The sequence below is a fragment of the Terrapene carolina genome, unplaced genomic scaffold (assembly GCF_002925995.2).
Source record: "Terrapene carolina triunguis isolate 2854851 unplaced genomic scaffold, T_m_triunguis-2.0 Scaffold926, whole genome shotgun sequence".
Lineage (NCBI taxonomy): Eukaryota > Metazoa > Chordata > Testudines > Emydidae > Terrapene > Terrapene triunguis.
The window spans coordinates 25,806-40,234 of record NW_020665277.1 but is presented as its reverse complement, the minus strand read 5'-3'; the positions used below and the strand labels follow the sequence as shown (position 1 = coordinate 40,234).

General features: G+C 48.7%; 1 protein-coding gene across 1 annotated transcript; it reads right to left on the bottom strand.

Annotated features, from left to right (window-relative positions):
* Positions 1-739: 739 nt before the first annotated feature.
* On the bottom strand, positions 740-11,850 carry LOC112117316 (C4b-binding protein alpha chain-like). The gene is made up of 7 exons (XM_024215259.3): positions 11,724-11,850; positions 11,157-11,342; positions 8,277-8,370; positions 6,271-6,356; positions 5,214-5,408; positions 2,244-2,443; positions 740-1,592 (listed from the first exon to the last, which is right to left on the bottom strand). The coding sequence occupies exons 1-7, from the start codon at positions 11,803-11,805 to the stop codon at positions 1,437-1,439; spliced, it is 999 nt and encodes a 332-aa protein (XP_024071027.2). The 5' UTR covers positions 11,806-11,850; the 3' UTR covers positions 740-1,436.
* Between the last annotated feature and the right edge of the window lie 2,579 nt (positions 11,851-14,429).

Sequence of the window (14,429 nt, the reverse complement as noted above, 5' to 3'; positions counted from 1 at the left end):
ACTAGCTCTCCCAACAGCAAGTCACCCCCTGCCCCACTCTGAGCTCAGTAGTGCTCACAGGTCCAAGGAGACAGAAGATTCCCCAACCTGCAAAGGCTGAGTCTGCAGGTTATTTCTCTGCTGCTGTTCTTTTTCCATTAGCTGCTCCTGGCTTTATACAGCTAAGGTTTCTCACTGGAGGAGACTGCAGCACTGTTACATTTCTGGCATAGGGACAATCACAAGTGACGTTATTCTCAGAGCAGCGCTATGCTATCCCTTCCTGATCAAAGCCTCCACTGCAGCAATGATTTATGCTCTAATAAATGTGTTAGTCTCTAAGGTGCCACAAATACTCCTGTTCTTTTTGAGACAGAAGCATTTACCAACCATCTTTCCTACTTATCCTATTGGCCAAATTAATTCGTGCTGTTCCCCCAGGAATGTAGCTGAATCCGTGACCCCCCTGGGTCCATCAACAGTGGTTTAAAAAAAAAAAAAAGCGCTAAAAACTGGCATGCCCCCCTTATTCCACAGGACAAGTTTCCCTTCCACTACCTTGCCAGTTCAATTCAACCCTAAGCACTCTAGGTGCGAGGGGAAGGGTCAGTCTCCATGGGCTCACTCAGACTAATCACTGGGCTGGAGAAGGAGAAGGAATTAATTCTTCGCTCTCAGTGAAACGATCCTTTAAACACGCTGGGCATCTCCCTGCCTTACAGCCAAAGAGAAAAAGTTACAAAAACAAAGACAATCAGCAGTTATTACAATTGCATTTTATTGTAGCCCTGCAGGGCAGGAATAATTACTTGATCACAAAGATGTAGGTTAGAGAACACCCCTATTGTTTATTGGGGAAATGGCTCAGACGGTTGCTTCTCATCTACTCCTAATGTACGTGTGGCATTTTTAGAGTGGTGAAGGAATTGATTAACATCACTGCTCTTAAGGTGTGTGGAAATCGGGCATTTAAATACCCATTCACCACTTTGAATGTGCACGTTTTGGTGCATTAAAGTTAAATGTAAGCAGAAATTGTGGGATGTCTACAAAGCTGAAGTTAGTCTTGAGTTTCCTTTTGCATAGGATCTAAAGCTTGTAACAACTGATAATTTGCTTCCATGCTACTTGGTTAATTTACCCAAGTAAAACCAAATCTCAACTTAATCCTTCACTATAACCCCTAAAACCTGTACAAGGACCTGAAATCCCTAGTTTATCATCAAGTGGAAACTCAAAATTTGTGAAATTCAAGGGGAAAGAACATAAAAAAAAAATCCTAAAAACAGCACCCAGGAAGGAAATCTGATCCCTGATTTACTGCCTATTGTGAGTTACTAGCTATATTAGCAAGATCTATAAAATCAGTAAAAATTATCCTTTGTGTAGTGTAATTATATAAACTGCATCCAAAGGGGAGACAGTTTATCACAATACGGATCACAGGTCTCAGCTATTCATTGTGACTTTAGCTCCTGCTTCAGTTTCTCAATCTCCAGATACAGTTTCTGCACTTCCAGCAGAGTTCTCAGTGTCTCCAGAGGCACACCACACTCTTTGAATTCTCTGCTCTCAGGAACCATCTCACACACATCAGAAGTGCTTTGCTTGTTCTGTAAATCAAAGAGGGAACATGGTTATGCTGCAGAAGAGAAGGACTTGCCCTCTCAAGTATGCTTGCTCCTTTGAGTCTGACTCAGTGTATGTCACATGTATCTGCCTCAGGGCCTGAGCATGCTGCACACCCTCACATCCTAGTCAATTCTACAGAAACTGACACTACTAAGCAACAGTGATGAGGTTTTGAGCAACTTAAGGTTTGGCACATAGATTATAAACACATTGGGAAGGAACCAGCCTTCCTTTTACGTAGAGCTGAGCACACTGCAATCTCACTAATTACAGTAGTAACACACTTGAATTGCCTAGAAAAATCTGACTGTTTTGTCATAGGGAAGTTTTCTTCCTGTTGTGATTTTTACCCACCAAATTTTACTTTTTGCATGGAACAGCTGCTATAAAAGGAAGATCGCTTTTTTTTTTTTTAAATAGGAGAAGATGTAGTGAGGGAAAATGTGTTTTGTTTTCAGATAAACATGTTTTTTCACCATATGGTATATCAATGGCACGTGTTCCTACCTGCATGAGGTCTTTGCAATAAGTTAAGTCTTTGCTTCATTAAATCAAAGCATGGTTATTACTATTTTTTATATTAGAAATTGGGCAGGGTGCATCAAGAAACCCAACTGGACAGTGATACTTACACACTTCGGTAATGCTGTCCAGCTGCCATCTGCTAAACAAGTAATACTAAATCTGTCTGTTGCAGGCAGGTGGGAATGGCTTGAAACCTGGTACCCAGGAGAGCATTTGAAAGGAATGGTTTCATTCACACTGTACCACATTTTTTCATCCAATGCATTGAGCAGGTTTCCATTTTGCACCTCTGCCTTCAGACACCCAACTGAAAAGAAAATGCAGAAGAGAAGGCAGTTCATTGAGAGGAGCAGATGCACTGTGAATGCTGGTTATTGCTTGAAATGGAAGAGAACAGAAACTGCGGGTAAAGGGTCTTGAGTGTATTTCACTGTAGTTATGGTTTATAAACAACCCGTAAAACCAGATACCCTGTGAATATCTCTCTCAATAGAGAAAGAGGGTCCATGATTGAGTGTGGAGCCAACCATGAAGTGAATTGGAATAGCAGGTGTTCAGCACCTTTCAGGATTCAGCTCAGAGTGAGTATCAAGTGATCCAATCAACACCTACAATGAGGCATTAGATTCCAGCCCCACCATTCTACCAAACCAAGACCTAAAGAAAAGCATTTGAGTTAAACACAGAAATCCCACCCAGTATTTTATTGACTGGCATTGTGTGGAGGTGTCACCACAGCTGGGGCAACAGAGCACAGGTGGTTTTTGGGATCGTTAACATGCAGTTTGTTCCTGTGCACACTTGTGGTAAAAACCTCTTCCCTTTATTGCAGTCGGACTCCTCTGCAGCAAGGGACAAGTGCACGGAAATCAATGGAGTCACCTGGGCTTTTCACTGGTGGAATGAAGAGCAGAACTTGCGTCTTAACAGTGTCTTACGCTCCTATAGTGACTCAGCTTGAAGGATCCCAGAGGGCTTTTCTAGATACTACACAGATTTGCACTTTACAGGAGCCCCTTCCCCACTGAAATGCAGCCTCTTCTAGGGCAGGGCACAGAATCCAAGCATCAGAGGTTCATGTTATGTCTGAATCAAGAAACAACCAAAGCTAGTGCACTTATGGCAGCTGACCTATTTCCCAGGCAACTCACACTGAAAACCCTGCCACACAGGAACAGCAGACTAAAGCTTAACCTCTTCCTAGAATTTTTTTTTTTTTTTTAAAGGAAATAGTTTCTTCCTGCACTGGATTTTCAATGATGTTGGGACGACTGGCAGGTTATTCCCACTTTTTGGAGTCAGGCTGTTTCACAAACTCTGATGTTACATCCAGAGGGCACCACATACCTAAAGGGATGATACCAGGAAAGCTGAGTTGAGAAACCAGAAACCTGGAGACGGATGACAGGCTGACAATATCCTGAACAAACCGTATGGAATTAAGATTAACTTAATTCAATAAAGTTTCATCTTATTGAATTAGGGTTAATACCTTGGGGTCCATTGTATTAAATGCAATTGTGAATGTGTAGTGGCATTGCATGTACCTTCTCTAGAGGGAGGGGGATGCTAGTGTACTTCCTTGGTTATCAGCCTTTGAAGCCAGCCCCCAGAGAGGTGCATATACCAGTTCATACTGGAGTCTCCAGGGACCAACAAAGAAAGCGTTTTTGGATAAATAGCTTGGGTTTTTTTAAACAGCCTCAGGGCTTTCTTCCTGATCCAGCAAATGGATAGGACCCCTTGTCCATGGAGGGCCCCAATCCTTTAGAAAGGGTTGGAAGGATCAGGTGCTTGTTCTGAGCTAGAGCTGTGATGAATTAATAACCAGAAGGAATCCCCCTTGGGTGGGAGATGAAGGACTATGCCTGCCAGAATGCAGAGACGTGGTTGGGTTAAATCTGGGAAGCTTATTAGCATGCACGTTCTCCCTGTAATGCTTTTTAGCTTAAAAATAAAGTTGACCTGCATAGGAACAACTGTGAGGTACGTATAACAGTAGCAATTATACCTGTTAAAAACCCTCTGAAGAGAAAGCAGGCAGGTGTCCCTGGGAAACCTGTCTGTGCTGGGAAATATATGGTGAAAGGCGAGTACAGTGCTGCCTGGAGATACTCCAGTCAGCAGGGACAAAGCCCCGGGTCTCCACCCAATTTACAACAGCTGAGGTGCTCTAACCTTCATACCTACACCTACATGGTGAGAGGGCATCCAGGGAACAGACACTGCCCCAGTGGACACTGCTATTCAAAAGATCCTGTCTTACACACATGGGGCTCATGCACTCCACAAGTGCAATCTGTGTAGACAATCACTCAAACATTTAATATCAGTTACACTGCAGCATCTCCAGTCATGGACTATTCATGAAACCATTAAAGTGAACTTACATTCACATTCCTGCTTTTGGGAGCTTTATATTCTGTAGTGAAGTTAGCAACCCACCAAACCATGCCTCAATCCCAGTTAAGATGGGCAACCCATCAAGAATAAGCCCAAGATGGTGGAGCTGCTTGGACACCAAGTATATAAAGGCATTGTTAGCTAAATGCAGCGTGTGTGTGAGCACTGCACTGCAGTCACAACATGAGGATTGCACAGTGATCTTTATTTCTCACACTGCCCCCGCCCCACCAAAAAAGGCATGAGCCTTCACTGCCAAGGAGCCCTCCCAGAGAGTTCTGAAAAAGAGGGTTGCCTAACCATCCTGCTTGTATGTCTTCCCCTTCACCACTCAAATAGTAGGGTACTGGCATAAAAGCAGAACCATAGTTCTCTTTAGGTAAAAACTCTTAAACTGTTTGACATGAGAATTAACTGCAGTCTTGGAACACTGAGGATAGACAAGACAACCACAGGATGTACAAGAGGCAAAATGGTTTCCAGAAATCATTTATGAAGTGACATTCCCTCTTTAGCGATTGGGTTTCCAACAGTAGCTAGTTTTCAAGCTATGTATTTATGGGAAATAAATATGGACTTTTCTAAGGTTTATGGGTTTGCTTAGCAATCAAAATATAGTTGTTCCTGGGAGGAGATAATAAATTAAGAGGAGGATGAAAACAGATGCTACTAACCTTTGCATGCAGGGGCAGGACCACTCCACTCTCCATTGACATTATCTTTCGTTGTACAATGAATGGAGGCCTCTCCAATAAGAGAGAAGCCCGGGTCACATTTGTAAGTTACTTTTAAGCCAACGAAAAATTCTTCTCCAATCAGAGCATTATGGGATCCATGGGTGATATCAGGAGGTGGACGACAAGATATTGCTGAAGCAAAGAATGTCAACATGAAAATTAAAGTTCACATTGAAGGTGAACTGAAGAGAGTTTCACTAAGAAAACTGCCTCAGATCCCCCCAGAAAGCTATTTAGCCATTTGGAAGGGTACTTAACATTGCACTAACACATTTGAAGCAGATTTCCCCTTCAGATTCTGAAGGTTTTTCTGCTTTTAGGCTTGACCCAACCCAGTACGTCCATTGCTCGAGGAGGATGCTCCATAAAACACCAGCTCTAGAAGATGAACTTATCAGAGCGTGCCCCTCCCCAACATTTGCCTCAGGGAGCCAGAACCTCTTCCCTGCCATCTCTAGATGTAGTGTTGTTCCACCAGCAGAAAACTAAGCTAGGACATTTCTAGTATCAGCAGCTGATTCTAGAAACTGGACATGATTGACAGACCAAGCCCAGAAATCATCCAAGAGATCGAAGTAGAGGCAAATTAATTGTGATTCACTCCCAAAGAGCCTCAGATTTTAAGTGGATAGTCAGGTTTGGGAAGGGTCAAGACTTCTTGAAGTCAATATCATGCCTTTTACTTGGCGAACAGCAGGATTACACAGATACTATAGTGAAGAGGTGCCAGGAGGCCTGTTGGATTATGAATATTAAACAGTGCCAGGTGAACAATCTAGAAGGGACTTTGTTTTAAGCATTGGTTCTATAGGAGTCATCCAAACACCACGGTGAACCACAGTATGATTTCATTCTCTCCCCAACCAAACATACATCCTCAAGTTTTACTCTTATTTGGATTAAAAGATGTAAGAACAGAGACTCCTCTGTAGCACCAGCTATGCAGCATCATCTCCAGACGTGAACTGTTCTTAAAACCATTAAATTAGTTTACCTTTGCAAAGTGGAACCTCCTTATTCCAATCAACTCCATTTCCCTCAAGCACACATTGGGCAGAAGTCGGTCCAATTAATTTGTAACTAAAGAAAAAAGGTTCAAATTTGTTACTGAAGTAAGGAAAGAACTAGGTTACAGTTTAGAAAGCTGGAACATGGTTTCTTTATGCCAGTAGGTGGAGACAAATGATTGACCAAAGTCATCTCTGCTATAAAACATGATATGTCTAACACTATAAGACCAAGGAACTCTAAGTAACTAAAGGCAATCTAGAGCTAAACCAGTGAGTATAAACTTGCACAACTGTTAAGAGAATGCCCCCACTTCTCATCTACACTAGTCAGATGCTTGGGAATGCTTGTTAATTCTTTGCAAAGGGGAACAAGTGATCCTTCTTCTAAACTGGAGATACAAATATTAAGGAGTGCAAATCTCTAACAGGTGGAAGAAGGCTCTAATCATCCCTGCTATAAAACTTAATAAATGCCCAGGAAACCATGTTATTTTAGACATGACTGGTCTGCTCACTGTGCTCTCATGTGGGAAAAAGGGCTTGCTGGGTAGGAGGCTGTGCCTTATCTGATGTTTCTAAGATTTAAGAGAGCATTTGAAACGCGAGCTGTCGCCATTCTACACCTTAGAATTACTGTCCTTTTATCTGCAGCAGTACTCTACACCTCTTCTCTGAACACTCAGTTGTGTTACCCCAGTTGTCAATGACTCAGCTTAAGCAGCTCACCTTACCTTTCCTCCCCAGCAATGTTTTGTAAAATAAAAATCAGACCTAAAGACAACCATCCTGACAGAAACGATGGGGAGAAGTCAGCTGCCCTGAGCTGTCACCCGCCTGACCCCATCTCCCTTCCATATTCAAAACCTGAGCATCTTAACTGTCCAAGACCTAACCTAACCCTAAACCCAGGGAACTGCACAAATCCAAGGCCTTCAGTCCATGTAGGCTACTGCAAAGAAACCCTACCTCTACAAATCCTTCAACTGTGGATCAACCTACTTCACCCAGAAATCAGGCTGACAACCAATCCACAGAAAAAGGCATTTAACTTGCATGGGGTTTGGCAAGTCAGCCACCATCAGGGAGTTACCTCCGCGACCATGTCTTCTCACTCAGACTGGGGGGTCAGCTGCCACCCAGAGACATCTGACTGCTCTTCCCAGAGGACTTAACTTTAGAGGGCTTGACCTGGCAGCAGGGGTTGTGATATAGTGGGGCGGGGGGTGGGGAAACAAAAAAACAAAACAAAACAAAAAAAAAAACCACCACACAGACCTGCACTTGTTGGTTGTGTTTTTGTCCCCATGCAATGCGATCTATTCAGTTATCTCAACACCCAGAAAGCACCTGCTCAATGGAATGAGGCCAAAACCCATTTATGATTCCCCCAGGCTTGTCACATTACCCATATGGACAAAAGCAACAACTGAACTTGACACTGCCCTGATAACTATCGACAGCTATAACAAAGGGACAGACAAATATTTGCTGTGGTAGAGTAGGAAGAAGGCTGCTTCTCGCTGGTGCTGCCTTTTATGGGCAATATTCTGCCTCACAATCCCAGCACCGATTCAAGATGCTAAGACTGACCAATAACAGTCCCTGTAACAGAGCAGGGATGGCACCAATCAGTGAGTGCCACATTACCCTTCAGGTGGGGCTTTCCCTTAGGACTCATGATCCAGCAGCTGCTGGGATGACCTGTTGAAGGTTTAGGCTGGGATTTCCAAGAGCACCTGAGTGAGATAAGTGCCCATCTCCCACTGAAGGCCAGCCATAAATGGGTGGCTATCTTCCTTCAACACCTTTGAAAGTCACAGGTGTAATTCTTAACAAGGGCCCAGCCCATAGCTACAGATTTATAGCACCCCACTCACTTATGTTCTTGAAGTTACGCAGGCTTTCTAGTCTCATTTTGCCAGACTTCATTAGCAGTATTACACCAGTCTAGGTTTTGTTATTTAGTCCAAAGCAGCAACTTGCCACTCACCCTTCACTACAGGAGAAGTTTGCTGTTTCACCAAACCGGAAATTGGTTAAATCAACTCTGCCATTTTTTAGTTCTAGTGGTTTACATGGTTTTCCTAGAAGAAAACAAGACTAATATTAGTGTTACCTCATATTACCTTAATGGGGAAAAGAAAAAGGGATATGCTAACTTGCATCCCCTAACATAGCAAATACTATGGCAGATCAAGCCAATGGTCTAATCCAGTGGTTAACCTTTTCTGGGCTGAGGCCCCATTTGTAAATGTTTACGATCTGTCGTGACCCAGTAAATAGTGTGCACATGGAGGCCCTGGGGTGGTTTCGGTCACGTCCTGCATCCCAGGAGGGTTGGGCCCTGCCTGGCACTCATCCCACAGTGGTGGTTCCTGCAGTTCCTGTGCCAAGGGGCTGGCTGAGTTGGTCTCTCTGCTTCAGTCGTCGCAGCCTCCAGGATTGTAACATCACTACGGTTTGGGCCCTGCCCCTCGACTGGACCAAATTTGGGAGACTGGAGTTGTGACCTGGCTCATGGGGTTGCAATGCCACTCAGATTTGGCCTACCCACAATGGCACATTAGCCACTGACCCAACGGGGCCCTTGCCCAGGGACCCTGGCCAATTGGGGCACCCCAGAAAAATAAGTGCACCTGCACCCCGACCCACTCCATGCACCTGCCCAGTGCTTCTGCTGGGGAGCAGGGTCAGGGTGCAGGGTCTTGCAGGAGTGCCGGGTGGGCAGGGCAAGCTTCCGTGCCCCAACCCCACTCCCCGGCTGGAGCACCTGGGGAGGAAGATGGAGGACTGCAGGTAGAAGGGGTGGCATGGGGCCCCCACTTGCTCTGGCCCAGGGCCCCACAAACCCCTAATCTGCCTCCACCTTTTCAGGCTGTTGTCATCTTGGCAGCTGGGCCAAACCTGAGTGGGGCTGGAATCCGGGAGTTTTATTATGAATTAGTATTTTACCAAGTTTGTAATACATTGTTATTCAATACTGGGTTTACTTTTAGTAAAGTGATTTTAATATGGCTAAAATCTATATTCATTAGTTTTCTAAGATAATAACCAATAATAAATAAATAGTTTCTCCTCACATAGGCATTAGGGAATAGAGTGACTTCAATTTTTCAAAAAAGAGATAGTACACCAAGGTTTTTCACTTGGTTGCAGAATTTGTGATGTTCCCTAAGCCAGGAATGGGAAATCCAATGAACATGTTGAATTTAACTGCAGCGAGTTGTAGTTGTAGCTGTATTTGAGTATTTGCATAGAACACTGGACAAGCTGTCACATGGTAAGAACCAAGATCATTGGGGAAATTAAAGCAGGTTAAGGTTTAAAATGTCCTTTGTTTTATACCTCCATTTAAAGCTGACTAGCATAGGTAAAATACCAAAATCCAGCATCACCACCGGTGGGCACTGAATGCCTCCCAATAGTCATAGGAGCATCATATGGACAGTGTGGTCTCTGGGAGATAAGCAGTGCCGGGTTTACAATGGCGCCAGTGGCATCATGAAGCCAGCCCCATGCTCAGAAGGGACCCCGGCCTGCTCTGCTTGCTCTGTGCCCTGAGACCCCACCAGCCCGCTGGCTCCCTGCTGCCCATCACTTGCTCCTCAGGCCAAGGGATCCTCTCTGCCCCCTGGCCCCACCCCATTCTCTTTCCCCCTGGCCAGACTCCAGTGCACCTCTGGCTCTGGGCAGTCTCTACTTCCCACCATCTGTGGGGCCCCACCTGTCTCCCTGGAGCTGAACCCCCTGGGACTGGTACAGAAGCCTGGCTAGTCTCGACCAGTTGTGGGGGTGGAGGAGACAGTGGGGGGAGCTTGGCTGGGCCCCTCCAGGCAAGTGTGTCTTGAGGGATCCTGGCTGGAGCAGGCCCTGGCCTGGCTGATCGTGCCACTCCTGAGGGGATGGAGCGATTCCCCACCCTGGGACCAGCCTGGCTGTGCTGCCAGCTCAGTCCGGCAGACACAGTCAGCTCCCAGAGGGCCAGTGAGTGTGGCTAGGAGGCAGGGCATGGGGGAGTGGGTCTCTGGTGGGCCTGATGGGGGTGCTCAGCTGTGAGGGGGCAGGGAAGATCTGTGTGGGCAGAGGGCACTGGGTAGGGGTGGTGGTGTGCAGGGCGCTGTGCATTTGTGGCAGGGTCTGCAGGGGCGTTGGGCATAGCGGGCACAGGGGGCTCTGTCCATAGAGAATCGGGGGGGGTGTTCCAGTGTTGGGCGGGGAGGGGCTGTGTAATGCAGTATGGGACCACCCCTGAGGGGAAGGAGCATGCTGGCAGCACAGGGCTGGGAGGGCCTTTGTGCATCTGGCAACGGCTGCTTTGTAAATAGTGCCCTCACACTGGGCTGGGCAGAGTGGGGTCACCCCTCCCATACCCTTGGCTGGCCCCTCGCTTTGGGGACCAACCCCCCCACCATGCTCCATTGCCCCCATGAGGGCCCACAAATATGCTTGGCACCAGGCCCACGAAAGCTTAATCTGGCCCTGTGACAAGAAATGCATTATTCTGAAGATGCTGTCTAGGGTCTATAACATGCTGATGCATAAAAAGGGTCAAGAAAGGTGGTAAATCTATCCCTCCTCGTAAGCCTGAGAGCATTCGACTCAGAAAACAGAAATGACTGGAAGTTGGTATGTCCGCTGCTCTTAAAGTGATCTGCCAAGTGCCAAGACAAAAGTGTTGGGAATTTTAAACAAACATGTCATTAAAAAGCCCAACTATTAATCTAAGAAAGAACCAACTAAACGGGATTTAGAAAGTGTTCATGGAAGCCAGTGGTTAACAGTGAACCGGTTACAGAATTGGGACTCCCTTGTTTTGGGGAAAAGGTGGCTTATAAATCAATTGAGACACAAAAGCAACAAAGACACTCACCTACACAAAACTCAGGGTCTACTGACCATGTTGAATCTGCATCACATATAACGACAGGAGACTTTCCAGAGGCCAGAGTGTATCCTGGGCGACAGGAGTAGCTCAGACCGAATCCAACAGGATAGCGACTCCACGTTCTCCTGGTTACCTCAGCAAAACTGAGCCTTGGAGGAGAACCACACTGGCCTAGCCATAGAGACAGACAGAAGCAGGGGAGAAGTCAGCTAGAAAAGATACAGACTCTACGAACTGGGCAATCCCTGTAACTCGTTTCCTTGGGGACAATGTGGCTGGATTGCTCCCATCGCCGCTTTGAGGCTGGTTTGCTGGAGGGTTTGGTACAAGAGTGTCACTGTTACACCCCGGCAGGAGCGCGCACCGCCGTGCAAGCCCCCAGGCAGACTGGGCACGTTACGGTCCATCCCGCTCTACCGATCCCAGCCGGCCACGAGCCGGTTCCGCTCCCGCGGCCAGGCACGGTTTCTGGGGGCGGGAACAGCCTGAAGCGGGACGGGGAAGGCTTCGAAGCCACCGAGCCAGGGGGGAGGCGAGTCCCGCCCCACTCACCGCGAGCCCCGGGCAGGGGCAGCAGCAGCAGCAGCGCCAGGAGCCCCCGGGCGCCGGGCGGGCAGCGCGGAGCCGAGACCATGGCAGCGGCAGCAGGGGGCACTCGCGGGGCGAAGGCTGCGGAGCGTCTGTGGCAGCCCCGGAGCCGCCCCAGCTCAGGGCTAAGGGGGCGTGGCCATGCGGGAAAGGGGCGGAGTCTCAGCCGGGCGGGGCGGGGCTGGTGTCATTGCCTGGCACCCACGTGCTGTTCGGGCAGCGGGGGGGGGGGGGGGTGCGCGCTGGGCCGGGGTCACTGGTTCGGCCCCGGGCTCAGCGCCCAGCCTGCACCGTGGGAGGACCTGCCCGAGCCCACGCGCGGCCGTGCGCCCATTACACGGAGCGCGGGCAGCTGTTCGTGGCCTCCGTGGGCGGCGGGTCTAACCTGCACCGGCTGTTCGAGCGTCCAGTCCCTCAGCCCCTTTTCCCCGCCTCCAGCCCCCGGGCCCCCCAGCGCGGAGCCCGCACAACTCCGCTCCCCCTCTCCGTGCAACCGCGCCGGTCCGCCCCCGGGCTCGGAGCGGCTGCGGGGCGTGGGCGCATCAGGGTGAGTGTAAGTGACGTGCCCGGCCGGCCGCGAGTTCCCTCCACTCTGTCCCCCGCGCGGAGCGCAACAGCCTCCCCCGCCCGTGCAGCCATCGACCCCCGCGTCTCCCGCGCGGGGCTCCGCCCTCCAGAGACAAACACCTGTCGGGGCTAGTTCAATCCTCTCTCTCTCTCCCGACCCAGGGCCATTGCCCGCTAACCAAGGGGGCAGCGTATGGAGGACTAGGAATAAAGCCGCTTGAAATGGGGCGGGTTCAGTTCCCTAAGTGAGCGGCACAACTGAAATAGGATCCAGGTCTTATCTATATTCACTTGGACGACAAATCGCTGTACAAACATTCTTGGATCAGCTAACTGGAAGGAAGTGGTTACCAAGGAATGTAAAAAACACACCCCCCCCTCGCTCTTGGGTTCTGGGGAATTCAACCCTCAGCTTATGCCAGTCCTGAGCTCATGGGAGAGGAGGGGGGTATGACTGGTCTCTAGCAAACAATCTGAATACTGATGCATTTCCCCCAGAATCACAATAACCTTTCTGCAGTGAAAGTAGTGTTACCAATCCTTTGCCCCGACAATCGTACCTTGTTTTGAAGAAGCTGCTTCTGCATCACTGCAAAATCTTGGCACCCAAAGGGAATCTCTTGCACTTGCTAAACCTGTTGGCCCGCTGATGACCAAGACTGGCAACCACTAATTTTTTTCTGTGGGTGCTCCAGTCCTGCAGCACCCACGCAGTTGGCACCTATGGGAGAAGAGTTTGTGCAGGCAGAGCTCCAATCCAGCAGAAGAAACGCTGACATGTATGCCAAGATTGTGCGGACCGTAGGGGAGAAGGGCTACACCAGGGATACGCAGCAACGCCGCGTGAAAATAAAGGAGCTTCGTCAAGCGCACCAGAAGACAAGAGAGGCAGAGAGTCATTCTGGTTCTGCCCCACAGACATGCCGCTTTTATGAGGAGCTGCATGCGATTCTCAGCAGCGACCCCACCACTACCCCAAAACACTCTGTGGATACCTCCCAGGAGCCCCGGGTGACCTTGAGCAACAACGTGGAGGACATTGTTGATGAGAAGGAGGAGGAGGAGAATGTGAGGCAGGCAAGCAGAAGATCCATTCTCCCCAACAGCCAAGAACTGTTTTTTACCCTGGAGCCCATCCCTTCACAGGACCAATTGCCGGCACAGCGTGATGCTGGGGAAGGCACCTCTTGTGCATACACATTTCCAGTCAAACCGTAGGGGTTACATGCTATTATTTTTAATGTTTAATTTGAACAAAAAGGTAGGTGTAGTGGGTATCGGTGGCCACTCCATCTATGCAGAGGGTGCTCTCTGAAAAAGTCTGTTTATGTGCACGGGGATGGCCCAGGAATCCTCCATTGAGATCTCTAGGAAGTTTTCATGGAGGTACTCTGCAATCCTTTGCAGAAGGTTTCTGGGAAGGGGGCTTTATTTCATCCACCACGGTAGGACACTTCGCCACACCACTCCGATATTAACTCGTCTGGCATCATTGCGGCACACAGCATTGCAGCATAAAGACCAGGTTTGTACCCAGACGCTTGCAGCATCTGCTCCCTTTCCACCTCTGTTACCCTCAGGAGAGTGATATCGCATATGGCCACCTAGGGGAAACAGGGGAGGTTTTCAATGCTAGCCCTTAAACTGCAAACAATTCAACAAGTAATTCACCCCTGTTTGGTGAAATCTGGGACACACAACCACGATTTCCCAAGTGTGCCATGGTTGTGGTTGAAAGGGATCACCGTTTATTGCAGGGGTGGGCAAACTATGGCCCACGGGCCGCATCCGGCCTGCCAGACCTTTTAATCCGGCCCTGGAGCTCCCGCCAGGGGGCGGGGTTGGGGGCTTGTGCTGGTCCGTCACTCCAGCTAGGGAGCAGTGTCGGGGGCTTGCCCCATTCCGCGTGGCTCCCGGGAAGCAGCCAGCATGTCCCCCCTCTGGCTCCTACATGTAGGGGCCACCAGGGGGCTCTACACACAGCCCACCCACCCCAAATCCCACCCCTACAGCTCCTATTGGCTGGGAACAGCAGACAATGGGAGCTGAAGGGGTGGTGCCTGCGGACGGGGCAGTGTGCAGAGCTGCCTGGCTGCGCCTCCA